The sequence below is a fragment of the Coffea arabica genome, chromosome 9c (assembly GCF_036785885.1).
Source record: "Coffea arabica cultivar ET-39 chromosome 9c, Coffea Arabica ET-39 HiFi, whole genome shotgun sequence".
Classification (NCBI taxonomy): Eukaryota; Viridiplantae; Streptophyta; class Magnoliopsida; order Gentianales; family Rubiaceae; genus Coffea; species Coffea arabica.
The window spans coordinates 34,982,404-35,008,096 of record NC_092326.1 but is presented as its reverse complement, the minus strand read 5'-3'; the positions used below and the strand labels follow the sequence as shown (position 1 = coordinate 35,008,096).

General features: G+C 34.4%; 2 protein-coding genes across 2 annotated transcripts; both read left to right on the top strand.

The window, feature by feature from the left end:
- Positions 1 to 267: 267 nt before the first annotated feature.
- LOC113707906 (berberine bridge enzyme-like 21) lies at positions 268 to 2,234 on the top strand. Its single transcript, XM_027230302.2, has one exon. The coding sequence runs from the start codon at positions 351 to 353 to the stop codon at positions 1,971 to 1,973; it is 1,623 nt and encodes a 540-aa protein (XP_027086103.1). The 5' UTR covers positions 268 to 350; the 3' UTR covers positions 1,974 to 2,234.
- An 11,523-nt stretch (positions 2,235 to 13,757) lies between these two features.
- Positions 13,758 to 17,245, top strand: LOC140014197 (uncharacterized). The gene is made up of 2 exons (XM_072064621.1): positions 13,758 to 13,895; positions 14,267 to 17,245. The coding sequence occupies exons 1-2, from the start codon at positions 13,758 to 13,760 to the stop codon at positions 17,243 to 17,245; spliced, it is 3,117 nt and encodes a 1,038-aa protein (XP_071920722.1).
- The last annotated feature ends 8,448 nt before the right edge of the window (positions 17,246 to 25,693 follow it).

The following is a 25,693-nucleotide window of genomic DNA, read 5'->3' as shown; positions in this document are numbered from 1 at the left end:
ACGGGAATCTTCGTCGTAGCTTTGTCAATCTGTGTTCCTTCTTTGTCTTTGCCTACTCTGGAATTAAATTTTTGTCAATCGTTATTCATTAATTGCATGGTCCAAAGTTTGTTTTGCCCTTACACGGGAATCTTCACCGCATCATTTCCAGTTCCCATTACATTTCCATCAATTTTTCAAACTTTCGACCAGCCCACGATCTAATACCCAGTCTAGTCGCGTACTAAACTTGTTAATAACAAGTATATAGTACAGAACCCTTGTGTTCTGTCCTATTGCCCATTTGCTGACATCCAAAATACATTACTATCAGAAACAGCTTTCAGTTACCAAATTACACGCCCTCTACCATGCTCCCCTTCCTCGTCCTCCTCCTCCTTCCCATTTTCACTTTCAATTCTCAACCCTTTTGTATTGCTGCTTCGCATTCAATCTATGACAATTTTGCTGCTTGTCTAACAAAAAATGGAATCCCAAGTGGCCAGATTTCGAAGATCCTTTATAGTCCAACAAACACTTCATTCAATTCTGTATTACAGGCCTATGTTAGAAACCTAAGGTTCAACACTTCCAGTACAAAAAAACCATCCATAATTGTCACACCTTTGGAAATCCCACATGTTCAAGCAGCAGTTTTATGCGCCAAAGGTACAGGGCTTGAGCTAAAAATCCGTAGCGGTGGTCATGATTATGAAGGCATCTCGTATGTTTCTGATGTCCCGTTTATCATTCTTGACATGTTCAATCTGAGGTCCATCCATGTTGATATCCCAAGTGAAACTGCTTGGGTACAAGCTGGGGCGACAGTTGGGGAACTTTACTATAGAATTTGGGAAAAGAGCAATGCATATGGATTCCCTGCTGGTCTTTGCCCAACTTTAGGCCTTGGTGGGCACATCAGCGGGGGTGGTTATGGTGCGATGTTACGTAGATTTGGTCTCTCGGTAGACAATGTTCTTGATGCACAGATTGTTGATGTTAAAGGCCAGGTTTTGGATAGAAAGGCGATGGGGGAAGATCTTTTCTGGGCTATCAGGGGTGGTGGTGGTGCCAGTTTTGGGGTTGTTTTGGCATACAAACTTAAGTTAGTCCAGGTGCCTGAGATAGTAACTGTCTTTAATGTTCAGAGGACTGAGGCAGAAAATGCAACAGATATTCTTGTCAAGTGGCAGAATGTTGCTGACAAAATTGACAATGGTCTCTTCATAAGAGTTCTTGTCCAACCAATTACTTCAAAAAGTGGCAAAAGTAAGGGTCAGAAGATCATCAGGTTAACATTCATTGCATTGTATCTAGGAGATTCAAAGAGTCTTATGTCTGTGATGAATGCTGGATTCCCTGAACTGGGATTGAAGAAAAGTGATTGTAAAGAAGGTAGCTGGATACAGTCAATGCTATTCTGGTCCAATTTCGACATTGGGGCAAATCCTGAACTTCTTCTTAACAGAACTTCTGGTGTCAATTTCTTGAAGAGAAAATCAGATTATGTCCAAACCCCAATTCCTAAGGATGCACTGACTTCAATCTTCAAGAAAATGGTTCAGCTTGGAAAACCTGGATTTGTTTTCAATCCATATGGTGGAAGAATGAGTGAAATGCCTGCAAATGAAACACCATTTCCACACAGGGCTGGGATCATTTACAAGATTCAATACTCAGTGAATTGGGAAGATGGAAGCCCCAACATAACAAATCACTACATTGCCCAAGCAAGGGAACTATACAGTTTCATGACCCCTTATGTATCAAGTAATCCAAGGCAGGCTTTTCTCAACTATAGGGATCTTGATATTGGTACAACTGACAATGGAAAGAACAGTTATAGTGAAGGAGAAGTTTATGGGCGCAAATATTTCAAAGACAATTTTGATAGATTGGTTAAAGTGAAGACTCTGGTAGATCCTGAAAATTTCTTCAGGAACGAGCAGAGTATCCCAACCCTGTCCGCTAGGTCCTTTCGTAGGAGGAGGTGAGGAAAGTAAAGGTATAAACTCCAAGTCATCAATGGTCTTACAGTTATGTGATCTCATGATCATGATGACCATAGTTCTTTTGCAGTCATGACATTGAATTGCTGGTTATGCAGATGTGAAATAAAGCAGCTGATTTCGATTACGTTGATTGCTGTTTGATAGAATAAGATTGCAACTTGTAATAGAAGTTGTCCATTGATTATGCGGAGGATTTTGTATTTTGGTTTTGGAAAACAGTGAATTTCTTGTGTTGAATCTCAATTGATGCTGAAAATAAAAGACAAGTGAAAAAAATCGAATGAGATGCACTTATATGCAATATTTATCTCTAGTACCTACATGGGAATTTCTTGTGCTATACAAATTGAAAAAAAAATGTCAAAAAATGTTACCCCTAGACAAAGTATTTTCGTGTTTTACTCTATGAACAAAACATCAATTTAGTCTATATACTATTTTGCTAAAGATAAAATAGTCCTTCAACTTTTTTATGTGTCAATTTAGTCCCTCAACTATTTTTATAAAACTAAAATAGTCTTGAACTTTATTATCAGCTAATTTACTCCCTCAACTATTTTACTTACACTAAAATTGTCTCTCGCCTATATTTAGATGAGCAATTTGGTCCTTATTTGCTGATCCACCACATTTTTAACTTTTTTGCACCGACAACTAAGGGCAAAAGAAAAGATCTAGCCATATCCTTTTTAAAACAATAGAACAAAAAATTTTTTGTCAAGAAATTAGCAATGAAATTGAATTTTATGGAAAGCAAAAAAGTTGAACTTCTTTCAACTTTATTTCTTAAAAGGGTAACCATATTGTTGGCACTTTTTTTTTTCTGCTTTTTACGTATTTTTGTTATGTTATTTTTCCCTCTTTTCCCATTTAGTGGGATTGAAATTTGATCCATGTGAAATTTTTTTTAGGCATCGACTCCATTTTATTCTCCATAAGAAGCTCTATTTTTTTCTTGCTCTCTATGTGGTTTAATTTTGTTGTCGATTTTCTCACACATGTCTATTTTTCTATTGTTTTAATAAATTTCATATTTTGCGGCTAATTGTGAGTGCAAAAAGTTAATAAATTAGGTGAATGAGCCAAATAAGGACCAAACTGGCTCCGTAAACATATGTGAGAGACCATTTCGGCTTGGTTTTGGAAAAATAGTTAAGGGACTAAACTAGTTCATAATAAACTTAGGGACTATTGTGACTTTAGGTAAATAGTTGAGGGACTAAATTGGTATTTTGCTCTTTACTCTATACTTATTGGACATTTTCTAAAGAATTGCAATGGCAAGCAAACATTGACTGAGTTTCTAGGCAATTGTAAATGCATCCACGTGAAACGATGTGAATTTTTTTTAATTTTTTTTGTTGGTCAAGACCGAAGAGAAGGCAAAACTTGAGTTCGCGGTTGGGAGAACCGCCTTACGTGGTCCGATCTGGTTCACGCGCTGCCTTGACCCGTTCCACCAACAAAAGAGGAATTCGGCAATGTGTCCCAAAAGTAGGAGTAGATAGAACTTTAGCCACAAACGGCTCTCCAAGAATTAAAAGCACTAACTTCATTTTGCACTGTTAAACTTGCATCATTTTTTTTTTAAATTTATACCATAAACTTTAATTTTATATATTTTATCATATTTAAGTCCAAACAATGACAACGTTAGCAAAATTAACTGTGTAAAGCACCTTATAAATCAATGATAATTTGCTAGAAGTGGTTAAACAAAGCTAAGGTATCATAGATAGAAGAAAACAATATATTGTCATTAATTTACATTACCTTTTATTTTGTTAATTTTGCTACAATATTAGTGATTCAAACCATACAAATTAATGACCATGTACTGAAAGAGGTCAAAAAGAGTCATGGAATCGCAGCTGGTACAATGTATTGTATTATTACTAACTTACACCATCATTTACCTCATTAATTTTGGTAATATTTTATCATTGATTGGAGTTAAATAGCACAAAATTGAAAGTTGAGGATGCAAAGTATCCAAAATTGAGAGTTCAGGATGCAAAGTGTCCAAAATATAAATTTAGGGTGCAAAGTAAAAAAGTAATACAAGTTCAAAGACGCGAAGTAAAATTAGTGCTTGATTAATTTATCACTGGTTTTCATCATTCATTTGATCTTCAATCAACATATGCTTATATTAACGTATGAACCACATTTCAAGACGGAGATACTATGAAGCCATCTTGGATACATGGATGAATAATGTTTAAAAAAGGATATGAGAAGAAGATTTACATAATTTTTTAACATTTAAGAAAAAAGTAACATATGTTAACAAAATACTCCACAGTGACAGATTGGTTCTAGTAATTAGCTGTCTAAACTTCATATTTTTCCCCCCAAATTTGTGCCCCTTCTCCAACCATGCTGATTTTTTGCAGGAAAGTTCTGACGACAAAGGTTACAAGGAAGACAATTTATACTCTGATATATGTTTCCAGACAAAGACTACGTCTATGTATATGCATTTTAGTTGATAGAAAACTTCAGAAAAAATTTGGAGTTTAATAGCACATGAAGGACAAAGTATTTGATTGTCGACAAGATCTAAGAAAGTAAACTATCAACTCGTACTTTTTTTTCTTTCAACAAACTCAGGTCAACTCATTTCATTTAATTAATCCTAGAATGCTTATCCAAACTACGAACCACACGTATTTCAAATTCTCAGTTCCGAAATTATTTTTTATCCCGTTTGTCCCGTATTTATACAATTATCATGTGTATTGATGCATTGATAACTCAAGCACACGGATAATAAACTTGGTCAACAAGTCAAAGGTTTGCTTGATTTATCAATGCATCACGTGACAGTTGTATAAACATAGGATAACAGGATAGAAGGTAATTTCAAGACAAAGGATTTGAAACAACCAAATGAACCTCCAAATTTTGTTAAGAAGATCTCACCTCTCTGAGGTCGTAAATGAATTATATTTGACACCATATTTTAGGGATAATTCTATAGCATGAATAAATTTCGAGAGAAAGTTAGCATGATATAGGCATTGTTCTCCACTGGCCTAATTTTAGATTCTAATTTCGAAAAACTATTTTTTGCATTATTAGTTACTTTTAATATCCTGATTTTGGATTTTTTGATTCTTAAAAAAACTAAAAATAAAAAATATCTATGTTGTTATTTTTTCTTATTTTGGTTTTCTAGAATCAACATTTATAAAATCAGAAGTAGTTGAGAACAAGGTTATAAAAACCTAGAAAGAGAAAGATTTTCAACTTTGAAAAGTCTTGCTATTACTAAATACACCAATCATATTAATTAAAATTATAGCTGAGTGTGAAAACAACTAACCATTAAAAGATCCCCCACCTTTATCCATAGCCTAATGAAAGACTTGAGTCTCTAAGACGGCATCAAAGGCAAGTGTACATTTTTTGTTGGCGGAAGACTTTGACCATTCCAAATTGGAACGATTGGAATGACGCTGCAATTTATGCTCCATTAATGTGCAATAAGCCAGAATTGAGTAACAATTATGGCTTGATCCTAAGGAAATTTGCGCAATGGATTTTCTGTCCCACACTCTGTGCTACTCTCTGTCCCACTTTTTATTATATTGCTATTTCTCCTATATAAACATCATGTTTTAGTTCTTTTTGTTTCTTTAAGATCTAATAACTATTAATTCAGTAAAAAATAAATACAACAACTTCAAAAAAGTAATATATAATAGAAAATTAAAAAATACAGTAGAAAATTTATAAAAAATTTCATTTTTTATGCATTTTGATTTTTTGAGTTTGATAAATTTTGTATATTACTGAATTAATAGTTATTGGATCTTAAGGAAACAAAAAAGAACTAAAACATGATGTTTATGTAAGAGAAATAGCAATATAATAAAAAGTGGCACAGAGGGTGACACAGAGCGTGGGACAGAAGATCCGTTGCGATAAAATAGGGGGTTGGCATCCCCATCCCATGGACGGGGTTTGCCAAAAATAAAAAATTAAAAAACGTACCCTTACATCTCCTCGGCAAGGGCATATTCTTAATAATTTACAATTACGTTATTATTAATTTAAGCTAAAGGCTGTGAGATTTTTTAAAGTGATAATGATTTGTACTTTATCTTTTTTAAGTCGAAAACAGACAACTTCCTAAAAGTGATATCATTAAAAGATTTTGAAAGCTACTGTCTACTTTTGAAAATGTTTTAACACATGCACGCGGTTCCCTTTTCCTAAGTGTTTTTGGATGCTTAGGAAAGAAAAAAAAAAATGTATCCAGGTCCAGTGTAGTTGGATCGATCCAGGTCCTTCTAGATTGAAAACTATATAGAAGACCTTTGATTGTTCACTGGCATGCTTTTGATGCAATATATTTACGATAAAATGTAGGTAAAAAAAACCTACATAAGAAATTATTACTAAACAATTTTCCTAATGTGTCAAGTTCAAAAATTTATAACCACTAGTTGTATCTAAAAAAGTATAGAGCATTATTCCAAATAATTATCTGGAATAATTACTGTAGCACTTTTTGTGATGTAATGATAAAAAGGCGGTTGGAAATATAAAAAAGGTGAATTGAGAAATGTGTTTATGATGCAAGCAAAAAAAATTTTTGGAAAAATTTGCTATCCAAACATATATAAAATTTGTTCTTTACTTTTTTTTAAAATTAATCGAGATCATTAACTTTGTTATAAAGGGGTTAATTTTTTTTCCCATTGTTAATGAGGCCTAAAGCCACAATTATACTTTTACAAGCTCCTATAATGTTGAAGTGTATATACACAAAATTTCAAATAATCAAAAACAAATTCAATGAATTCGGATCAGGGTTCTCTGCTGTCAGGGTGAATGTAATAGGATGGATATTTTTCATGACGGAGATGGAGTATTGTTAAATTGGATAGTGATGTAGAATACCATACCAATTTCAATGTGTCAAAAAAAATTTGTTATATATTGTTATTTTATTATATTAACGTCTACATCTCTTGAACTCTTCCAAAAAAAAATATTTTGATCTGAGTATTTAATAAAGTTCTCAATCAATACTGACTGTTAGGAGTGGGCTGTGGAAAATGCGCCGATGCATTTGACTGTAAGGAATGGGCTAATGAGGCCGATTCTTTTGAGTGTTAGGAGTGGCCTGTGGACGGAAGGTGTGGAGAAGAGAAGACACCTGGGCCCTCGACCCTTGTCAGTTTTCCAGTTCCGTTGTGAACTTTCAGGAATCTAAACAAACTTGAAGTCCACGGACGAGTGCAACAGATTCAGCCAACGTGTCCAAAATAGTATGAAAAGGCCCATAGAATTCCCCCTGTGGACCCCTCGTTTGAATTGAATTCATCAACGAATCAAACTAAAATTGAATAGAAGTATGTGTTCAGTAACTTTTAAATTCGGTTCAAACTTGATTTGATTATACATAAAATTAAAATTTGCATGTACAAAATTCATATTACTCAAACTTGACTCGAGTTTGACTCTATAAAATCTCATTCGAGTTTGGTTTGATCAATAAACAAGCCAAATTTAAATATAATTTTAAACTTGTTAAAATAAACAGATAATCTTAAATGCTAAGGTGTAGGACCTAATTACTCGTTTATGCCCCTATCTTTGAGCACCTCCACCACCTGCAACATAAGATAGTTCACGTGCAATGGTGGTGCGTGATACATTAATAATTAAGGGTCTGTCTAATAAACACTCGTTAAAATATATTTCAGGTGTCATATTTTTAAAAATGTAAAATTGATTAAGAAAATTAGATAAATATAAGAGAGGATAAACAAGATTAAATAAGAAAAATATATAAATGTAAGAGAGGGTACTAATTATTAACATGTATATATACATAATAGGTTAGCTAAGTTTTATGTATGTTAACAAGTGTCCGAGCACCGTTAGAAAGATCCATAATTTAATACCAATCTCATTTAATCAATTAAGTAGGAGTCCTTCACGCACGGCAATGGCACCACAAGATAAATAGGAGGACTCAATTTTGCTATCTGCTAAGATTTTACTGGCACTAGTGCATTACTGTTACGTAATGTATTTCGATTATGGAATACTTTTCCCCTTCCGTGGTCGATCAACACTAGGGCAATGTGGACTCTTTCATTACCCCCAGTAAAATATTATCATTAACACTCTTTCAGTACCCCCAGTAAAATATTATCATAAACTATGTTGTTTTCAATAATACATACATATATAGACTAATTTTGTAATTTGATGGGAATTAAAAACAAAAAGTAAATCATATATTTATTAAAAGCACCAGTGTGATTTGGTGTTTTAGTGATTTAGTTTTCGCTTTCCAGTTTTATCCTTTTATAATTAAATAATGAAACGTACCTTAAATTTCAAATATGAATTGGTGAGGGATATTTATGGATATTAGTGTTGATGTAATTACTGTGTTCTTAAATTTAGTATTCTAAAAGGAAAGGAATTTCAGACAAAGTTAAACAAAAAAAAAAAAGGGGGAAACCATATTGTAAAACAAAGTTAAACCCAAAAAAAGGGAAACCATATTGTAAAAGGAAATTGAAGAAGTATTTCTACTTTATTAATTATTGTAAAAATTAGTTTTTACTCTCCAATGTTAACTCTCCCATAACATATTAGGGCTAGCTCCAAATTTGATTGACTTATTGATATTGTTGAGGGTAATTGTGTAATATCATTGTTAAGTTTTTATTTTAGGAAGAGAACTATATTGCATTTTCTTTACGAAATATATAGTTAGATTTGGAATGAAATTGTTTAATTAAACATAGTTTCTGCCAAATAATGTAATGCTACTTAATCTTATTCTACTAGGTTCTGGATATAACATAAAGCATAACAAATCCTTATTTGACTTTGACTTACAAAAGAAAACAAAATTTTTTGACAATAGCAGAAGCCAAAAAGGAAAAACCCTACCGCTTATTACACATGAATAATGCATATATGTCAAATTAAAGTAAATATATCAAATAAAAAAAAGAATTTCTAAAAAGAAACCATGAATCTAATATTTGGAAGTTATTAACTGATAAAAAATAATAATAAAACCTGGCAATTTACAAAAAATTGTATTCACAAATGATACTTTTTAAACAGAAACTTAAATTTGTTATCATCATGTACATCTCAAGCTAAGAAATTGATTTGCTAGGATGAGAGTAAGACTCTAACTATTTTATAGATGTTTGTCATCGATTAGTATAAGATTCTAGCTCATAAGATACTCTAATCACATTCCGGCCAAAAGAGTTATTGTTTGTTTGTGTAGTAGTTTCTTGCAAGTATACAAGCTATTGGATCCTAAGTTTTGCTCTTCTCACATATATTTGTAGCTAATTAACATATACCATATATTCTTCTGGTCATTAATCACGTAGCTGTTAGACTGCAAGTTCAATTTGAATTACCTTGTATTATATGATATTACAAAGTGTAAAGTAGGGGTGGCAATTGGGTCTAAATTGGGTTGGTGGGTCAGGTTGAGACTCGGGTATAACAGAAAACCTACTGACCCGAACTTGACTCACCAACCCGAAACAAGTCAGGATATCTGACCCGAACCCGAAAATTTTGGATTGACGGGTTGGCGGGTCGACCTGAAATGATCCGAAACATAATTTTAATTTATTAATTTATCATTGTAATTTCTAATAAAACCAATTTCACAAGACTAATTACATAATCAAGTAATAAAATTTTAAATAAATAATCCCAAACCAAATTTAAAATAAATTAAAACACCGTACAAGTGTTTTATCCCAAACCAAATATAAAATAAATTAAAACAGTAGAAAAGTAAAAAATAATACAATACATTATTTGTCCAAATATAATAATTTCAACTTCACACAAGTTAAATAAATTTATTTAAGATTAAGTGATTAATGCCTTTGGAAAAAAAGAATAACTTAGTTTAGTTAGATAAAATAATTTTTATGTTTATTAAATTATTTTTAATTTGTAAACAGGTTATCGGGTTATATTGGGTCACCCACGGGTTGACCCTGAATTCGGTCCGTTTTCTTTTCGAGTTTATCGGATTCGACCCGATTCTGACCTGAACCCGCGAAATCTTAACCCAAATCTATTAATTTCGTGTTATATTCGTGTCATGTTTTCAGGTCATGTCGGAAATTGTCACCCCTAGTGTAAAGCATTGGTCAGATAATTATTGCTTATCCAATTGTTTCCTTTTTCAATGGTCAACGTCAAGTCTTTTGTGAGATTTGCAAAAATGTTCATCCTCAATTCTATCACTATTATCGTTGAGAATGTGATCAATCTTTTTCATCCTTATTGCACTTTTAAGATGTTTCTTTTTGTGTTAATTATTGGCTATTGTTTCTTTCAAATTGGCCTTGATTTACCGAGGCATTATGAATCAAATGATGAAAATAAGCAGTATAATAGAATTACATATGATGGTAAAAAAATTTAAGTCTTCAAAAGGGAAAAAAAAGAGTTCATAAATCTAATGTGCTAAAACCTATCAATTTCTATAACAATGACTAATTGGAAGCCAAATCCTTTAGTGTAATCACCCTTTAGTGCACACCATGAAGGGAACCTCAATAAGTCAAATCTAAAATAGAAATAAAAAAGAATAGCCATATTTGGGTTAGTGATTAAAATTTTTTTCCTACAATGCCGTCATTATAAATTTTAATTACTTTATTATATTCCAAACATAAGCGCACTCTTAATAATAATTGGGCTTTTTAATTGATTTTGGACTTGGAGGTCTTAGTTTTGAACTAGAATTCTTTATGGAGTAGGAATTAATTTCTAAAATTTTTTATAATTTATTCAGAAATATAGTTTAGTTGAAATAAATTTCCTTTAGTCATGTAGGAGTCTTGACTTTTACCTCAGCAGTATGCACAAATGCCGCTATATCCGTCGGGTAATTAACCGAGCATAGGACAAGAACGGAAGATAGATTTTCTAGAAAGGAGATGAAGCCACATAAAGTACCATTAATTTACTAGTTAGTTAATTACATCATTAAATATGAGGCTTGAAGATTAACAAAAAATACCTAGTAATCATATAAATTAAAGTCTGACTTTGGATTCACCAAGTCAATACAGGAATATTATTAACATAAGTTATGTTTTTTTAGCAGGAGAAGAGCGAGATTTAAGAAGTTGAGAGGAGGCATGGAGATTTGAACGTAATACATCTAATTCCTAGAGCTTTAATCTTAGAATTTGTGTTGACATAAGAATTAAAATTTAATTGAAATAAATTTTACTTTGAGAGGAGCTTAAACTATTGGAGGATGATCTTTTGAAATTAAACAAGAGTAGAAAAGAAAATTTCTTTAACATCAAGAAAGCTCTCCATTTTTTTCCCCGATTCAAATATAGAAGACAACATATATATGCATCCTTGTGTCATGGGCTGCTTAATTTCCTATAAACACTCGCATTGTGTGGCACTAGCAATTATTCAAGACTTGAGCTATAGGAACGCCTTACTAGTTTAGCCTAACCTCTGGAATTACAAAGAAGCTAAAAGTAGTGAGCAAAGAAGAGAAGTGTTGGGAATGGTTGATTAAAAGACTCTCCAATAGTGAGAGCTTCTCTCTCTAGGAATGAGAGCTCCTCCCCTCGTTGTAGGAGAGTAAACCTGAAAACTCCCGCCCAATAACTAAAATCAAATTTTCGAATCCCAAAACACAACCTCCAATCTTTCAGTAGGTGAGAATGATTGAGCAAAGATCTCCAAAAGATTGTTTCTTAGTCACCAGTACCTATTGAAAAAAGTGGCGTTTGTTCACATTATCAGATTCGGTTACAGACTGTGTTTCTCTTCTACCAAGACCAGTTTTTCTTTTCATGCAGTTGGAAACACAAGTAATGAACCATGAGCAGGAGGCAGAATCCATGTGCACATTGTTCAGAACTTGAATTTCCTCTTTCTGTGTAGAGGGGGAGGGGGTTTTTCTCTTTTCTCTGTTTTTCTGTTTGTTGTCAAGTTTCGTTTTTTTTTCTCTTAGATTGTCGGCTCTGTTTTCTTCTAATCTTTGGAAAAAAAAAAGGTTTCGTCTTTCTGGTTTGTTTCAGGGGGTTTCTGCTTCCTCAACTGGTGGTGCAGGAGCTCTTAGATTCGAGAGATAGTACGGGGAACATCGTGAGCTGCCCATAAGAAGATGGAGGAAGTCCTTGTTAGTGCACTGAAAAGGTTTGATCTGTCGGAAACTGAGGTGGAAGGAATAGATCTGGAGGATGAGGACGTGGAGCTAAGCATACAGGACTGTAGGGGAAGCCTAGTGGGGAGAATAATGGGAGACAAGATTGCTAATTTTACAGGTGTCAAAAACTTCACAAATCATGTCTGGGGGTATCCCAGAAACCTAAGAGTTACGGAAATAGGATCCAATGCCTTCCAGTTTCAGTTCGACAAGGAAGCTGAAAGAGAAAGAGTGCTAAGAGGAGGACCATAGATCCTGGATAATCAGGTGTTAGTGATTAGAGAATGGAATGCAGGTTTTGAAAAGAAAATTGAGTGCTTCAGATTTTCACCCTTATGGATTCAGATATGGAATCTGCCAACCCACTGGATGAGCAGTGCAGCGGGAGTAAAGATCGGAAGGGTGTTTAGAAATGTAAAGGAAGTCATTATACCTCCTGGAGGGGGGAAAGAGGGAAGGCACATGAAGATACTGGTAGAGGTAGACCTATTACGACCTCTGATTAGAGGTACCACTGTAAAGCTTAATGGGGAAGTTGTTTGGGTAGAATTTAAGTATGAAAGATGTCCGGATTTCTGCTATAAATGTGGGATAATTGGACATGGAGATAAGGTGTGTAAACTGGAGATGAACTTGAAGCAGACGCACAGAGAGGCTCAGTTTGGTCCATGGATGAGAGCAGGAAACATTATGCTATCTCCAATTAGGGAGGGCTCTGGGAAGGTGATGGTGGTGAAAAACCATACCATAGGACAAGGGGAGGATAGAGTTCAAACAGTTAGGACAACGGGAGGTTTAGACACAGGAAAGCAGATTGAAAAGAGAGGAATAACAGAAGGGGGAGGGAAAGGGGTTGGGGAAGAGAAAGAGGGAAATATAGGGAAGGTAAGGGACAAAGGGGAGGAAATTGGGGAAGGAATTGTCAGAGGGGAAAGGGAGGGGGGGATCTTGAAGGTGTCGCAGAAAGGAAAAATACAAGGGGTAGGAGGGAACGAGTTAACAAATAAGAATATGGATGAGGAGAATATAACTAGTGTGATGGAGAACAAAATGGAGATGGATGGGCAGGATGTGGAGGCGGGATCAGGAAACACATCTTCACCTGCACATATGGACATTACAAATGAGAGCATGGAAGGGGAAAACCAAGGAAAGCTGGTACTAATGACTAAGCAAGGAAAGGAAGAAAAAAGAAAACAACAAAGAGGATTTCACAGAGCAAAAAGATCACCACTAAGGGAAATGAAGACAAACATCCAGGTGGTGGCAAAAGGAGGGAAAAGGAAAATGTGTGGAACACGAGAGGTTGGGGTGCCAATGGAGGAGGATGACTGGGAGGAACCATTACAAAAACTACTCAAGAAGGAGGTCCAAAAGCTCAAAGAGCAAGGGGAATTGGAGGCTATCCCTGGAATGCCTCCACTATGCAAATGAAGACATTGGTGTGGAATTGTCGAGGTGTGGGAGGACCCTTGACAATTCCCCAACTAAAGGAGATGATATATCTCCACTTTCCAAGTATTGTGTTCCTGAGTGAAACAAAAAACAAGAAAACTATGATGGAAAAAGTGAAGAGGCAACTGAAATTTGATCAATGTTATGTGGTAGAACCGGTAGGCAAGGCAGGAGGTCTAACTCTATTCTGGAAGGAGGAGGTGCAGGTGGAAAGTATTACTGATGGTAACTTCTTCATAGAGGTAAAAATAAAGGACCTGGAGGCAAAGTGTGAATGGTGGTTAGTGGGAGTGTATGCCAGTACTGATGAAAACATTAGAAAAGAGCAATGGAGAAAGATAGAGGAAAAAAAGAAAGATTGGGGGGATCTCTGGATCTTAGTGGGGGACTTTAATGATATAAGATCAGGGGAAGAAAAATGGGGGGGGGGAGAGTGAGAACCGAGGGTAGTTACAGAGAGTTTAATAGGTTTATCAAGGAAAATGATTTGGTGGATATAGCTTTTGAAGGAAAACCATGGACATGGTGTAATCATTGGGAAGGGGAGGGAGAGGTGAGGGAGAGACTGAATAGATGTTTAGGTTCTGTGAACTAGTTCCAACTTTTTGCAAAGGCAGTTTGCATTCACCAAGAAACCGAAGCCTCAGATCACAGCTGTCTGATCCTGGACACTATTCCCAATCAGAGAAAAACAAAAAGAAGGTTTTATTTTGACCAAAGGTGGGCAAGAAATGGGGAAAGCAAAGGTATCATAGAGGCTGCATGGGGAAAGGAACAGAAGGGATCAAGAATGTTTAAAGTGATGAGGAAAATTAAAGAATGTCGAATGACACTGTTGATATGGAACAGAAAGCTGAGGATGAACTCTGGGATGAAAATGGAACAGATTAAAAAGAAAATGCAGGAATTAAAAGTGTCAGATGGAGATGGGATACGAGGGCAGCTAGTGGATATGAAACTTCAACTCAGCAAAGCGTACAAGGAGGAGGAACTTTACTGGAGTCAGAAAGCAAGATGCAGGTGGCTGCAGGAAGGGGATAAAAACACTGCTTATTTCCATGCAAGTGTGATGGCCACAAGGAAAAGGAACAAAATCACAGCTTTACAGAGGAGCAATGGGGAATGGTGTGAAACTGAACAAGAAGTGACAAATGAAATTTGCAGCTATTACCAACAGCTGCTCACAACAGCAAATCCTGAACAGGAGCAAGATGTAACTCAAGGTGTTCCAAATACTATCTCAAGACAAATGAATGAGCAACTGATACAACCAGTGAAGGAAGAGGAAATCAAAAAAGCACTCTTTTCTATGCATCCTAATAAATCTCCTGGTACTGATGGTATGTCTCCGTTGTTCTTTCAAAATTATTGGAATATTGTTTGCATAGATGTGGTTAATGCAGTAACTAGTTTTTTCCATACGGGTAATATGCTGAGGGCTGCTAATGAAACTCTTATCACCCTGATTCCTAAGGTTGATAACCCTTTAAATTTGACTCAGTATAGGCCTATCAGCTTGTGTAATACCTTGTATAAAATCATTTCCAAAGTGCTGGCTAATAGGCTAAAGATTGTGTTAAACAAGTGTATCAGTGAGTCTCAATCTGCTTTTGTTCCGGGTAGGCAGATTATGGATAATGTCCTTATTGCTCAAGAAGTCATGCATTTTCTCAAAAACAAAAAAAAAGGGAGAGTAGGCTATATGGCTCTAAAGTTAGATATGTCTAAGGCTTACGATAGGGTGGAGTGGAAATTTGTAGGGAGAATGATGATGCGCATGGGCTTCTGTCCTATTTTTGTTCGATGGATTATGGCTTGTGTATCCTCTGTGTCCTATTCTTTTAACCTGAATGGAGAAAGGGTGGGATATATCACAGCCAGTAGGGGGCTGAGACAAGGGGACCCTCTTTCTCCGTATCTCTTTCTAATTTGTGCAGAAGGACTTTCTTACATGATCAACAGGGAGATGAACCAAGGAAACATCACAGGAGTCAAAGTATGCAAAAATAGCCCCCAAATATCGCACCTATTTTTTGCGGATGATTCGGTAATTTGCTGCAAAACAACAGTTCAAGAGGCAAAGCAAATAAAGGAAATCTTACAGGCTTACTCAAAGGCGTCGGGGCAAGTGATCAATTGTGACAAATCAGCTGTGTACTTCAGCAGGAACACTACTAGAAAGGCCAGAGTAGAGGTGTGTCAAGAGCTAGGGGACATGAGGGAAGCAAGCAGTGGTAGATACTTGGGTCTGCCTATGGCAATAGGAAGGTCAAAGAACCAAGTCTTCGGGTACATCAAGAGCTCAATTATGAAAAAATTAAAAGGGTGGAAAAACAAAATGTTGAGTCCAGCTGGAAAAGAAGTCCTGATAAAGTCTGTGATTCAAGCTATGCCAAATTATGCCATGGCTTGCTTCAAGCTGCCGAAAGGATTGTGCAAGGAAATATGCAAGTGCATAGCGAATTTCTGGTGGGGAAGTGGTCAACAAGACAGGAAAATGCATTGGTTAAGTTGGAAAAAATTATCAGAAGTTAAAGGAAAGGGGGGATTGGGTTTTAGAGACCTGGAAGCTTTTAATGAAGCCTTACTTGCCAAGCAGCTTTGGAGAATACTAACTTCCCCAAATCTGCTAATGAGTAAAGTGCTCAGAGCAAAATATTTAAAAGACCCAAATGCGCTGGATAAAAACCCTCCTCAATCAGCATCATGGTCATGGAAAAGTGTTCATAGCGCAGGGAGATTGATCCAGAGAGGCATGTGGAAACGGATAGGAGATGGAAGTCAATTGAACATTTGGAAGGACAGGTGGATAATGGGAACAAGAACAGGTACAGTAACAACAAGTCGTGCTCCAAACTGCCAGATTCAGACAGTGAACCAGCTAATAAAAAGTGGAAGATGGAATGCAGAAATTATAAAGCAAATCCTCAATCCAGAGGATAGTATGAAGATCACCAGTATGCCACTCAGCTGTTTTAGAAGAAAAGACAGGCTATTCTGGAGCTTCTCCAAATCTGGGCAGTACATTGTGAAAACAGGATACGCAAATATTGTGCAAGAAAGGAGCAATGAAATGAGAAGAGACAGGATAGGAGAAGAAACAAGTTGGGAAATCAGAAAGCATAGCTTTTGGAAACGCTTCTGGAAACTGAACTTGAAACATAAGCTGAAGCTTTTCATCTGGAGGAGTTTGCAAAACAGCTTAGCCACCAAGGAGACAATCTATAACAGAACAGGCAAAGGTGACAGGATATGTAGTGGGTGTGGGGAGGATGTAGAAACTATGGAGCATATGTTTTTCAAATGCCCGATAGCTCAAACAGTGTGGAAGGTAGCACCAGTGAGATGGGATGGGTTGCAAGACCTTCAAAATAACCTATGGAGATGGTGGGAGGCAGTCTCACAAACTGAGAAAATGGAAAAAGGAAAGGAAAGAATCTGCTTAACAGCAAACATACTGTGGCAAATATGGAAGTCAAGGAACAAGGCCCAATTTGAAAATGAAAAAGGAGAAGAAAGAAGAGAAGTGTTGGAGGCTAAGGAAAACTTGTATTGTTCTTGGAAACACTTGTACAAGATGATTTACAAATGAGGGGTTTAGCCTATTTATAGACAAGTCAAGAAAAATTTACAATTTTCTAGAGAATTCTACTCTAAATCTCACTACACCTAGTCTTTTGAAGTTTCTATACAAGACAAGACTCTTATGTACAATCTCTAGGCAATTTCCCAAGACCCTTGAACGGCCTAGAACATTCTAGAAGCCTTTAAGGCTCTCAACATACTCCTAATATCGTTTGGCAAGGCTTCTTTGTTTGGCCAGCCCAGTGCGCATGGTCGGTGTGCGATCTGCGTCACTTGGAAGTGGTCCTGGATTCAAATTACTGTTTCCATGTTCATACTTCTTAAATTTCATTCATCTTCTACTAATAAATAACAATAATAAAAAAAAACACATGTATTTATTTTATATTTTAAGGATGTACAACATTGATTATGAAAGAAAAAAAAAGTAGAGTCTTCCTTTTTCCTCTCAAGCACCTTTCTAAATTAATCTTACTCGAATAGATCAACATATGTATCTCTAGGCTAAATAGAAGCCTTTTGAATTCTTTTTTAGGCAATTCATACACCATTGACTTTTAAGTTTTACTCTGGCAAGACCAATTTATTGAAATAAATTCCTAACAAAATTTTAGGAATAGGTTCAAAAAGTTAGTGAAGTATAGGAAAGAATACTTTAGCAGGATAAACCTAGAAGCTAAACATGAATTGGAAACTAAATTTAGTTAAAAAAAAAAATAAGTTTCCATACGAAAATATATTATGATTCTTAAGAAAAAGAAAACGGCTCATGACTATCTACATGAAAGCAACAGGTGCGAATTGTAATAAATCAAAATAATCCAAAAAAAAATGCCAAAAAAATTCAAACTAAACGAAGGTAAGAAACTCATTTTTTTTTCCATAAAAATGTAGACGAAAGGATGCCAAACATCTCAGATGTTGGAAAGTCTATTTTTTATTATTTTTTTCAACATTAAGAATTGCACTATTCTATACTAACAGGGACAAGATTGAGTTACATGAGGAGTATCATCTAAACCATATAGATGCCTTTTGCCTTGACATATCCTCTAGATTTTTTAGTTATAGGTTGTGAGATTTCAATTTCTGACCTGTAACCCGATTCTTGTGGATAGTTTCTAGGTCTTTAATTTACTTTGCCTGATCTTCTAACTTGAAGTTATGAGTAGGATAACACTAATTTTCTTAATTGAGAATTTTTTTTTTTAAAAAAAAGAAGAAAACAAAAACAATATAGCTGCATACTAGAGTAAAAGAGAAAAAAAGGGCCTACATACTCGTGTAGCATCATTTTTTGTCTCTATTAATATGCTTGGACAAATATTGATTAATAGTGGTACAAAAAAAAATCGCTACTCCAATATTTGAATTAATCTATATCTAGATAATATATTTGAGCATAAGAAAATGTATCTACATAGTTTATACGTATATTTTAATGTGGATATAGAGATACAAATTTCATTATTTAATTAGGGTTAAAGTTTACAACAATTATTTAAAATAATTGAAAATAAAGTTAGTTTTCAAACTAATATAGTTTTAGGTCATATAAAAAATTACTAGACATATTAGGTTAGTCTTGAGACTTCCAAGACATTTTATTTTTCAATTCTTAATCAAAGGATATATTAGATTATCAAATAATAGTTGATACTCAAGTAATGAGACTAAGAAACTCAAGTGATACTCAATGGATTCCCTTTATTAATTGATTGTTTTGAGATATCACACTTTAGGAATACGTTTGGCATGAATATCACCAAAATAAATACTTGCAACGTGCACCGCACGTACCCCTATACTCGTAAATAAATAAATGAATCAAAACCAATTTGCTTGGTGTTGCATTGGTTAAAGGGATAATTTTAGAAACCTCCCTTTAGGTCTCTAACAATATCAGAAAGCTCTCCTTGAGCTTTAAAAGTATACTCACCTCCCTTACTTTTACTATTTATGCTTCAAAATAGGCCCAATAAGCTACCAATTCCTTCAAATATCCTAAACTACCCATTTTGTCAAAAAGATAAAAAGGAAAAATAAAAAGAGCTTTTGTTGATTGCCTTTCTTCCAACACCAAAGCCAACAAACTCTTTCTGCCAAAAATAAAAGTTTGGAAAAAAAATTCAACTATTGTGATTGCTTTCTTCCAAGCAATGCCACCACAAAAGCCAAGCAAATATCCCAATTTAAATCAAAATAAATTCCAATAATTCTAACACTCAAAACACTACAACCTAATTTATGTCCAGTAACCCCAACCCCTACATTTACTACACAAGTCAATTATATCCATCATTCAGTCTCAAAATTTACCCAAAACTAACACTTCATCAACAATCAATAGAGCAACTCTTCCGTCTTCCTCTCTTTGTAGCCTCCTTTATTATTTTTTTCAACCACCCATTTCTAAAGCTCATTCATCCCTCAAATTCTTGACTTTTGACATCACTAAGTTTTATCACCCATAATCAACTAACATTGGATGAAATAAATAGATGTAGAAAAATCAAACCCATTACACTTAAAATTAAAAGGATAAAAAGGATGAATCTAATCATATTTGCAAAAAGAGATGAGAATAGAGATAGAAGAAGAAAAAAAAAGGGAAGGAGGGAGATAAATACAGGCAAGGGATGATAGAAGAGAGATATGGGTGGCAGAAATTTAGCAAAAAAGAAAATGAGAGAGAGAGAGAGAGAATAAGTCAATTTTGATTTTTCTTGAAATTTTTGAAATTTTCCAAAAAAAAAAACTGTCATTAAGTATCCTATATAGGGGTAGTAGAGTACTTTTGTAGCAATAGGGGAGGTATGTGTAATTTTGGAGCTTTGTGAAATTGTTAGAAATACCAGGGAAGGTTTCTGAAATTATCCCTTAGTTAATTGAGTTTTGCATAATCCATTCAGATGAAAATTTTCTTTAAAAAGAATGAAAACAAAAGTCCACTATTTATATATGTCTACAACGCAAAAATAAAAGGTCAATAAAAACAAAAGAACATTAGCCAAAGTTTTCTCCATTGGTTGCACTCCATTTTTTCATCTCATACGGATCAATGTTAATCTTGGCACCATAAAAAATGAGTGATTTTTTTCAAAATATAGGAAAAAGAAAAAAAAATGATGTAAAGTGCTTAAGATTGCAATCTTTTTCATTTCCCCACATCCTTTCATGCCACACCTTTATGAAGTCACATTATGACGAAAATGAACTAGTTGCTCTTTACATGATGCTTTTACTCCTTTAGAAGCAGATTTCCTTTCTGTTCTTTAGTTTTGCTTTAGCCTAAAGGTGAAATATCAGTTTAGCTATTTATTTATTTGAATGCAGCATAATCGCCTAATCTTTAAGAACCAGCTGCAGGGAAAAAATTGACGCATATGTTTGTCAATTTAATTGAAACAAAATTGCTCAAACAATATTAAAATTTCAGCTGTGGTAATATAAAAATATGTCGGCTCAGAAGTGGCAAATTATGAATTTATTCTACCCGATTTTGAGATTTTCTTGATTAGAAGCATTTGGTCCGGAAAAATGGTGGATGTATCTACACAGGGAATGGTTGCTTGCTTCCACCAAGACTCCAAGTTAATTAAAACCATTGCTAAGCTTAGAAGCAAAATATCTTCCCTTACACCTCACAACATCGCAAAATCTTTTAAGCAACTAATCATTCTTTCGAAAACGGTTGCCCTTTGTGTTGGACAATTGACCTTTTGTGGACTTTTAGTAAGAGACACTAGAGTAATATTACGAAATTAATTATCCCAAACTAAATTTCTTAACCATGCATGCCCCTTTGACAAACACAAAGTCACAAGTCAAAAAGATGCTAATTAACTTTTAATGTACTAGGGAATAACAAGACAAATTTCAGTATTGTCTGAGATCTCAGGAATTAGAGATCCTGAATTCAAATCTGTTTGTCCCTTCTCCACTTCTTAATTTTTTTTTTAAAGACAAATTGTGATAGTATTAGGTATATGTACTAGCAAAATTAAGAGAGGATTTGGGAGGAAAGTTGGATTGGTGATAAAGTGGAAGAGATTATAAATAGGAGATCATGTTCAATACCTCTCACTCACTTACCAAAAAAACAAAAAATAAAAGAGAGGATTAAATCAATTAGATTGGACAGTTTTCCTTTTTTTTTTTTTTCCTTTCCTTGGAGTTATATTAAAGGTTATGAACATAATATGTAAATTAAATCCTCAATTAATTATGTGACATATATTTAGACCACTTTATGAGTGAAAACGGCCACTATTACAAAACTAATTGAGTACCAAAAACCATTCATAATTTTATGTAAGTGCCAATCGAAGTGAAGCCAAGACATGCGGAGATGCTTTTTTGATTGACCAACCTTCCATCTCAGTCAAAAGTTAGGTAGTTAATTGTCTCAATTCCTAAAGTTTCTTTAATTCATAGCGTTCATCTTTTACTTTACCCTGATCATCATTATCTTTGGGATGTTCCAATTCTTAACTAAACTAGGGCTAAAGTTTTGTGAAATTGGCTCCTGTTATGGACCTCAAGTGCATGCTGTCGCTGAAAAAATATGATAGTTAACCTTTTACCCAGAAAAGGTTAATCTCTTAACAGTTTTTCCAATATTTGGTCTGACTTGGAACATGTTAATCTCTTAACATGTGCCTACAGTCTTTTGTTTGGATAGGGAATTATTTTAAATAATTATTTGAAATAATTACTATAGCACTTTTTGTGATGTGATGCATGTGAGATAAAAAGGTGATTGAGAATATAAAAAAGTGAATTGAGAAATATATTTATGATGCAAGTGAAAAATTTTATGAAAAAATTTGCTATCCAAACGTAGCATTTTCAATTATGGCCAGGCATGGAAGGTAATGGTACAAGTGTATTGAAAGAAGATTTTTAAATGATGTCCAACTGTCCAAGTCCAACTCCAGTGTACAATACTTTTTTGTTAAGGAGGATCAACAGTACTGGGGTTATTGTGATTCCTCATTCACCCCCGATTCAAACCCATGGTCTGTCAATTATAAGTAAAGCATTTTATTATATAGGCTGCATTTCATTGTCCAATGTACAATACTTATTAATTAATATCAATTACAAGTAAAGCATTTTATTATATAGGCTGCATTTCATTGTCCAATGTACAATACTTATTAATTAATGTACGCACTCGCAATTATTCGATCTAGTGTATGTAAGGATTTGTCAAAATTTGCACCGACAAAGTTCAAACAATTTTTTACAAAAAAAAAAAAAAATAAACAAAATCTTATTGACTTTTGCCACAATTCATGGCAGTATTAACTAGTCTTGGTCCCAAAAATAGACTTGCTTTGCACATTTTTTCAAAAAGGAAGACTAGGAGAAATGAAACTTGTGTCTTTCGTAGATTGCAGATATATGTTTTTGAAGATGTTTTACATCCAAAGGATGACTTTTGTCAAATAACATGGGATCACTATGCACTCTTAGTCTACTACTGTTCCAACTACGTCACTGCAATCATCAGCACATTTTTCAATTATTTGGAAGACGAGTGTATTTGGATTGTCAATTATTTCACTTTATTTACACCTTATTTACATACACTGATTTGCTTGCATCATCAACACATTTTTCAATCAACATTTTATCTTACATAAATCATATCAAAAAAGTGCTACCGTACTTTTTCACAAAATTATCTCAAATAATTTACAATCCAAACACACTCGTCTTCCATTTTATTCATCTAAGTCTTTCTGCAGCAGAAGAACTCTGTCGTGTTTGAAATATACTTCCTATATCACATCAAATCATAAACATGCACACCTAACGCATTACATATGGACTGTCGGCAATTATTCACGGGCTCCCTTCTTGGCCACAGCCCTCCATATGATCACATTATGTAATAATAGTATGCATTCAAAAAAGTTTACAAGAAAAAGGGAGCATAAATCTTTTATGCATCCACAGTATATATGTTTTACGGGTTTTATAATGTACTTCGTATATACAAAGTTTGGATACCAAAATTCAAATCGGCATGAAGTGGCATACATCCAAAACGTTAATTGATACTGCAGTTCATAGAGCGGGAAAGAAAAAAAAAAAACAAAAAAAACAAAGGTTGACGTTAATTGAAGATGTTATATGTCACGGTTTCCAAAATGTAGGTATGACGAAAAAGTAGGCATGATTAAGAGAATCAAATTGAAGAGGAAAATGCACAAGTGTGCAAACAAGATGTTGATTCTCACTTAATCTCTCCCTTGCGTAATCCATAACTAAACCACTACTTGCTCGATTAGCCATTAGGTTCAATTCACTGTCAGAAAGACGAATCTTTCCATCAGATGGTCCACTAAGTTGAATGGTTGAGTACATTCGGCACTAACAACAATGCAATTCTCGTCGGAAATTCCTTGTATAAGGGGACAATTTCCAGAAATAGCTAATCTCGCAAATGTATAACAGTTAAAGAAGAACAAAACTTAGGGAGCCTTTAAACTATTTTAATTGTCTATTTTTAATTCTTCGTCTGTTTTAAATCTCAAATTGGCCAATGGATAAAAAAAAAAGCGTCAAATTTTGATCCTTCAATCTATTTTTACTGGTAAGATTAGTCAAATTTTGCCCTTAGACCCATTAGTTTCAATAGTGGAGATTGACAGGAAGATTAGAATTTAAGGCATTTTATTGCTAAGGGGCTAATTTGAGACTTAAAATTTGTTGAAAGGTCAAAATTGATGATTGAAATAATTGTATGGCCTAATCGAATTTAGGAAAAACAATCAGAAAAGTCCAAGATATCAAAGAGCAAGAGTTCTTTTCAAATATTGCATGGGATATTTGATATTTTGTGGCCCCAAAATCATGCATTACCAACTCAAATATTTGTTATAGACTTATTGTCGTTAGGTTTATGTGTTCATCTGAGATTTTTTTGTGTTTCAGACTAGCTTCCGGAAAAAAGAGAGGAGTGGAGATTAGACGATAATCTATGTTCAAAAACTTAGTGTAGGCAGCTTCCAATGCTCCAGCCAAGACAAGAGTTCTTCACAGTTTCACAAAGACAGAGAACAGTGATATAGATAAATTTAATGGATACAAAGACTCTTCAGTTAAATTCCATCCATTTGATGTAATTCTTGCAAAAGATGCTGTAAAATCGTGCAATAAAAGTATAATCATGAAATTTCTCAATTAAGTTGAAGTAAAATTCATAATTACACTATAATTGTACAAGTTTAATTATGCCAATGTTGTCAGAGTATCCGTTTCCAGGTCTAGTGACCTTAGGCCCGTCTATCTATCTTGTGGAGTTCATGACGATCTTACATTATTGTTTAGTAATTTTATCTTAACTGCTTGTAATTCATATATCAATATAAAAGAAAAAAAAAAGATATCTCAATATTTGCAATTCTTTGTGATTAGAAACCAATCACAGATTGACAAAATATTTACCATTGATAGACCTCTGATAACATGCCTTTAATCAAAGCGTACATCGAATAGTTGCGTAATTTCATCACTATCCACAATGCAGTTGAACAAAAACTATCAAAATTTTTATGACTAAAACTAAACAATATATAATGAGCAAAAGCTCAAATGCATTATCGACGAAAGGGTTTTTCTAATCGGTGCCCTGTAACCTGTCATATATATACACATGCTAATAATTATTATTCCCGCTAGCATTTGTATACTTTCCCTTGTATTTATTTACAGCCCCTAATTAATCTTACATTTCCAAAAATATAACAGTTGAAATATATTTTAACGAGTGTCCGCCCGTTAGACATTCCGTTGACAAAGTACTACAAAAATCATATCCAGTATTGTCACAATGTTTACCGTTAATTATGGTATATGGATTATGTGGCATGCTGTACCAAGCTACCAGTGATATGCTAGTATGATGGAAGTTCATAACGTGGTTGTCACCCGTGAGTGTATGTAAAAGTTTAAGAGAACACATTATTTGATGCTATCCTTAACTGATTAGACAACGTAATGGGATAATTTAGTCCAAGTGAATATCATTTTTCAGTAGAAAATCAACCCCATGATCAGCATGCAGCAGCACCATTATCTTAGTAGTGCAATTAATCACTGTCACAATCAACTTTTACTATCCCCATCGCTATTAAGCACTATCCGCAAAGCAAAGATGCTAACAAGTCACATGACCAGAAATTTGTTAAGGCAAGAAATGAGACGTTTGCTTTCAGCAACAGCTTCCAAGATCTCTTGGAGGTCAAAAGTGGCCCAAACTCGGATTCTGAAACCCCAAGAAAAAAGAAAAGAAACTGACCAAATGTTCTTTCAAAGGTCATTAATTTTTACCAGTCAGATCCCTGAAATTATTTAAACGTTGCTTGTGACATTTGCATTAGGTCATACATAGTCATCAAAGGACTCTAGTTTTCTACATATATTGGACCTCTGTCGCACC

What these genes read in the sequence shown, in the direction of transcription:
- LOC113707906 (XM_027230302.2), top strand. Translation starts at nt 351, where the DNA reads ATGCTCCCCTTCCTCGTCCTCCTCCTCCTTCCCATTTTCACTTTCAAT.
- LOC140014197 (XM_072064621.1), top strand. Translation starts at nt 13,758, where the DNA reads ATGGAAAAAGTGAAGAGGCAACTGAAATTTGATCAATGTTATGTGGTA. An exon ending in ATGGTAACTTCTTCATAGAG is followed by an intron (nt 13,896 to 14,266) that starts GTAAAAATAAAG and finishes CTTTTTGCAAAG; the next exon opens with GCAGTTTGCATTCACCAAGA.